At 39.8% G+C, this 6,091-nt stretch overlaps 1 protein-coding gene across 1 annotated transcript; it reads left to right on the top strand.

Moving 5' to 3' along the window:
• Window positions 1-899: 899 nt before the first annotated feature.
• Window positions 900-5,792, top strand: LOC107851133 (protein transport protein SEC16B homolog; the record flags this gene model as incomplete). The annotated part of the gene is given in 11 exon segments (XM_047401809.1): window positions 900-1,023; window positions 1,107-1,229; window positions 1,358-1,525; window positions 2,609-2,734; window positions 2,836-2,970; window positions 3,124-3,251; window positions 3,327-3,435; window positions 3,508-3,807; window positions 3,903-4,052; window positions 4,139-4,440; window positions 4,914-5,792. Coding segments are annotated over 11 exon segments (2,179 nt in total), but the record flags the coding sequence as incomplete, so codon positions are not given.
• Between the last annotated feature and the right edge of the window lie 299 nt (window positions 5,793-6,091).

Below are 6,091 nucleotides of genomic sequence, written 5' to 3'. Positions count from 1 at the left end.
GCATATCCTTTGGATTTTTTGATAAATTGTTCTTTATAGTTTTATTGTTTAACTTGATCACCTATGGGATAGGATGATATCCCCTCCCCCCCCCCCCCCCCCAAACCCCCCGCACCCCACAAGTTTAAGAACTTCAACTGGCTTCTCTTCCCTGAATTATGAGAGCATTAGATAGGAAACAGGAAAGAAAATCCGGTAATGGATGTTGACTGCAGTTAAACAAATAGATGATAGTGATTGTAATAGCACTGATTCACATATAATAACCAAGAAAGAAGAAGGCATAATTAGGCGCTTGCATCACTACATGAACAGAGTTGTGAAGTAAGTCAGATATTGGGCGCTGAAAAGTCTAGTATAGTTCTGCTCCATTCTCTGTATTACTGTCTATCTCAAAGAGTAGCTGGACTTTTGAAGAATTTGGGAGCATGTGTTTCTTTTTCCTCTGATCCATACGTGTAATTATGCTGGGTATGTTGTTGTCGTCGTCGTTGTTGTTGCTGTCTTCTCTTTGATGATTTTAACTACAGAAGTACATGAAACCTCTAGTCCATTGTCATTTGAAGAAATCTTATGCTAGAATTAACACCGTAGCTTGTGGTATTGTAATACCTTATAGGCTTACACTAACTAGGAATTTACATACTTATGCTCTTCAAAATGTTTGGTTAAACATGGTGAAGTTTGCTTAACTTTCTTTTTGATGGTCCCTTTTTACCTTTTCAAAAGACAGTATGTGAAGGTATGTCTTCCTTTTTTAAATGCATTTTAGATTTTTCATCTTGGACAACCATCTAGCCTCATAGCATGAAAAGTAGCTCCTGTCGCATTTATTTTTCACCAAAATCAACAAAGTCAGTAGCTGTTCGCTAATTTGGTTCTACTACTTTAACAGGAAGCGATGTTCCAGAAGCTGCGGTAGCCAAATTATTTGCATCTGTTAAGGGAAATGGGATGCAACTCAATCAATATGGCACTCTTGCCCAGTGTTTGCAGCAATTGCCTTCTGAAGGACAGATGCGGGTAGTTATTTTACAACTCTCTGTTCTTAGTTGCTATTTTAATTGTTTTCTAGGTCAGCCAACTATTTCTGTTATATGCTCTAGGCTACGGCTTCTGAGGTTCAAAGTCTTCTAGTATCTGGAAGAAAGATAGAAGCATTACAATGTGCACAAGAGGGGCAATTGTGGGGGCCAGCTCTTGTTCTCGCTGCACAACTTGGTGATCAGGTTTGTTTGGTTCTTAGTTTCCCTTTAGCCCCCACCCTCTTGCTGCTCTCCCTCTCAATTATACACGAGTGTGTGTGTGTGTAATATATCTTTCTATTAATATGTTTTCATTTCATGCATAATTGTAGTTCTATGTAGAAACTGTGAAACAAATGGCACTTCGACAGTTAGTAGCAGGGTCACCTTTGCGGACACTGTGCCTACTAATTGCAGGTCAACCGGGTGATGTCTTTTCTGTAGATTCTACAGCTCAAAGTGGCATGCCTGTTGTAAATGCAGTTCAGCAACCTGCACAGGTTTTGTGTTCATAACTTTGTTACAAGCAGTTAGTATTCATTAGCTTATTTGCTGTCTTTTTCCCCTTGAGCTCATTGGGTAAAGATTTGACTAAGCCCCAGGAATTGGGCTTTGAAGGGGATTTTGCCATTAACATACTCTTGTATCTTCATTCTGTAGAGTTATCATTTCTATACCCTGCAGTGCAGTTATAAACATAGTATCTTAATCATTCTTTAGCTTTTAAAGCTTCAAGAAAAAGAGGGTAGAAGATATTTTAGAATTTAGCGCATATGGAAAGGTTAGTGATTAAAAAAAAAAAGGGGAAATGGAGCATAGCTATTTATTTTTTGATCCCTGGTATTTCAAAAAGGCTTCTATTTTAAAGTCCAAGGACTTCTGTTTGCTTGGAGATAAGTTAATTGTGGTGCATTGGGATCCAAATCTCCGCACGGACAAGAAAAGGGAGAAAAAAAAAAAAAGACAGCGCAAGCTCTTTCCATTCCCACCAAGCCTTGGTGGGCTGTGTTACTCGGTACCTTTGTTGGTGGAAGGTAAGTAGGTACCCGGTGGAATAGGCGAAGTGTGCGTAAGGTGGCCTGGACACTACCACTGGGCTTCTTTGAAGTAATAAGACTATTCAAGTTCCAGTATTCATGGAGAAAGAATCGTTATAGAATCTTGATAGATGTAAAGAAGAGGCCTCTTTTACCCAATAGTGAAGAGTTTGAACCCATAATTTTTCTAAAAAAGTTAGGCGTGGGCATTGTTCCGGCAGATGTAGCATTGATGATGAGTTCAGTGGAGGCGTTGTTCTGTCAGATATGCAGAACCTTAATATAGTCAGGATTCAATGGATACCCTTAACCATTATGATTGTTTGTGAATTTTTTTTTGAAGTCCATCGTTATTTTTTGACATATTGATTTTGGTTGTTAGTGGATCACTTTCTCTTGTTTTCTCGTTTCTTTGGAGGGAGTTATGTCTAGATAATGGCTTTAAGTTGTTTCCCTCGGGATCCATAGTTTATTGCGTGTTGAAGATTTAAAGATAATACTTTCTTTGGATTATTACCTTATTTTGTTTTCTTTTGTTTATTCTAGTTTGGTGCTAATATCATGCTGGATGACTGGGAAGAGAATTTGGCTGTGATTACTGCAAACAGAACGAAGGATGACGAACTGGTGCTTCTTCACATGGGTGATTGTTTGTGGAAAGAGAGGAGTGATGTATGTCTTATGCCTTGATTTTCATCTATATTACTCATTCAGTGGATTGCCTTTGACTATGTTGTCTGCTTCTTACATACACTTCAAAAAAAATGATCTAGATTGTTGCTGCACACATTTGCTATCTAGTGGCTGAAGCAAACTTTGAACAATATTCAGATACCGCAAGATTGTGCCTTGTGGGTGCAGATCACTTTAAATTCCCCCGAACTTTTGTTAGTCCAGAGGCTATTCAGGTGCTGCTCACCTCTAGTTTTTGTGCATTTTTAAGTCATATGAAGAAATGTGAAACATCTTGTGCCACAGCCAGCAGATTCACTCATGTTACTGTATGTGCTACTGGTTAGCACGGGTTTATCACTTGACTGATCAAATGCTTGTATCGACAGAGGACTGAGATTTATGAATACTCAAAGGTGCTGGGGAATTCTCAATTTAGTCTTGTTCCTTTTCAACCATATAAGCTTGTGTATGCACACATGCTAGCTGAAGTTGGGAGGATATCGGACGCATTAAAGTAAGTATGCAAATTATTTATTCAGCAAGCTACTTGAGATCCTTTCAACTGGTTCCTTAGCATTTTTACTTATAGGTACTGTCAAACATTGTCGAAATCACTTAAAACTGGCCGAACCCCTGAGACTGAAACATTGAGACAGTTAGCGTCATCTCTCGAGGAAAGGATTAAAACTCACCAACAGGTACCTCTTTATCCTCTCATCTATGTTTGGATGATCTTACGAGATACTTATGGTGAAACTTTCTGCATAAAGGGAGGGTTCTCCACAAATTTGGCTCCTGCAAAATTGGTTGGTAAATTGCTTAACCTTTTCGATAGCACGGCTCATCGTGTTGTTGGGGGCTTACCACCCCAGATGCCAACAAGTGGCAGTTCCCAAGGCAATGAATTTGCGGCGCCCAGAGTCTCAAGTAGTCAATCAACCATGGCAATGTCATCACTCATCCCCTCAGGGTCTATGGAGCCAATAAGTGAATGGGCAGCTGATAGCAATCGAATGACAATGCACACTAGAAGTGTTTCAGAGCCGGACATCGGAAGAACACCAAGACAGGTGTTTTATCTTGTTTCCTATAAATATTATGTTGGACTGAATCCTAATATCTGATCTTGTTTGATGGAATTTGTGATGAATTTGTGTTGGATCAGGTTGACTCATCAAAGGAAACAAGCTCAAGTAACACAGGAAGCAATGCATCAGGAGATGGAGGGACATCACGCTTTCGTCGCTTTAGCTTCGGCTCCCAGCTTATCCAGAAAACTGTTGGATTAGTCCTCAAACCTCGTCAAGGCCGTCAGGTAGATTAATTAGTTTTATCTCATCTTTGTCATTTCCTAGATTGTAGTCTTCACAAAATTGGATGTTGACACTTGTTCCCTTGTAGGCAAAATTGGGTGATACGAATAAATTTTATTATGATGAAAACCTTAAAAGATGGGTAGAGGAAGGAGCAGAGGCTCCTGCTGCAGAACCGCCCCTTGCACCCCCACCAACCACTGCTGCTTTCCAGAATGGAGCACCAGATTACAATGTGAATAGTGTATTGAAAAGTGAAAGTTCTATATGCAACAGCGGATTCCCGGAAATGAAGAGTCCAACTTCTGCTGATAATGGTGCGGGAATCCCACCTCTTCCTCCTACCTCTAACCAATTCTCGGCTCGTGGTCGTATGGGTGTCCGGTCAAGGTACGTGATTTTGGCGTGATAATTATTTTCAGATGATGTGATTTGACCAGTAGACCTATAAAAAATAAGTGGACCAGTATATGCTATTAGTAATTACCCCAATCCAATGTAACCTTTCGCGTTGCTTAAGCGAAACAACCCTTGTTTACTTGGTCTGATTCTGAAAGAGGATTTTAAATTAGTGAGAGTAAATACTAGATAAGCTCCTATACGTCAAATTAACAACTTTTAATGTTTATTTTCTCGGTGGCTTTATGATCAAATTGAACTGACTGGCTCGTTTAACATAAAGACTTAATCCTCATCATTGGAAGTGATGCAGAAGCAGTACTTTTATTACTACTACCATGTCGTAGAAAGTTTGTTTAGGTTCATAAAATAGGTCACTGAAAGATCACAAATGTGTGTGTCGCTCTCTCTGACACAACTCAAAATAGAGAAACCTGACTTGCTTCTCTTCCTTCTTTTGGCAGGTACGTCGACACATTCAACAAAGGTGGTGGTACCCCAACAAATCTATTCCAGTCACCTTCTGTTCCTTCCATAAAGCCCGCTAATGCCAATGCCAAGTTTTTTGTTCCCACCCCGATGACCCCCGTTGAAGAGACGGGGAACGGTACTACTAATGAGCAAGAAACTTCAAGTAATAGCGAGAGTGATTCAGTCCCTGCTCTTAATGGATCGTTCCATTTCCCTGTACCAACGTCAAGCGACCCGCCTATGCAAAGATTTGCAAGCATGGACAACCTCTCCAATAAAGGAGCTGGCACGGGCTCTCCATCAGCTGGCTCTCGATCAGTTAACTCCCGGCGAACTGCATCATGGAGTGGAAGCTTTCCTGATGCTTGTTCCTCATCTGAAGTAAAACCACGGGGCGCTGGATTGAGTATGTCTCCGTTGTCATTTGTGCCTAGCGATGCTAATTCAATGCATTCCTCTACGAATGGTGGTAGTTTCAGCGATGACCTTCACGAAGTAGACCTGTGACGCAAACAAGATGTATATACCAAGTTTTGCTCGTCGTCCTTGTATCCTACTCGGAATCTCTTCACTCTGGTGGTAAGCAGTGAAGTGTGGTCAATGAAGACGGAAAATGCTTCCCCGTCTTCTCACACCACAATATACCTTTTTTCTCTCCTCTTTTTGTAAGATCAGTTGTATGTTGGAATCAATTTGCTTATTTAGCTGTTTACTTACCTGTAGGGATATAGATTTTTACTTATTTTATCCCTCTGAGTACCTGTTGTTTCAGAGACTTTGTTGTTACAACACAAGTAAAGTGATCTAGAGAAACATTGTACAGTTGAAAATTCACCATTCATTAAGGAAAAAGGAAATCTCGTTTGATAAAATTGTGAACCAAGTTAAGAAAATAACAATATGCAAGTATTATTCAATATTCAAGAACAACATACAAAATTCTCTTTTTTTCAAATTTTTTCTTGTATTGTATTTCATGTTCAAGAAAGTGCAAGAGTTTGAAACAACCTTTGTGTATCTTGAAGGACATGGCAATTCAAATATTCCCTCTTAACGGCAGCGTATCGATGAATCTCTCTCTCCCTGTGTATCTCCCACACTAAATTGAACAATTTTTTCCCAATTTCAAAGGACACAAAAGCATCAATAGCAGCATATTCAACTTGTTCAT

Source organism: Capsicum annuum, chromosome 1 (assembly GCF_002878395.1).
Source record: "Capsicum annuum cultivar UCD-10X-F1 chromosome 1, UCD10Xv1.1, whole genome shotgun sequence".
In the NCBI taxonomy this organism is placed as follows: Eukaryota; Viridiplantae; Streptophyta; class Magnoliopsida; order Solanales; family Solanaceae; genus Capsicum; species Capsicum annuum.
This window is presented reverse-complemented; position numbering and strand designations above follow the sequence as displayed.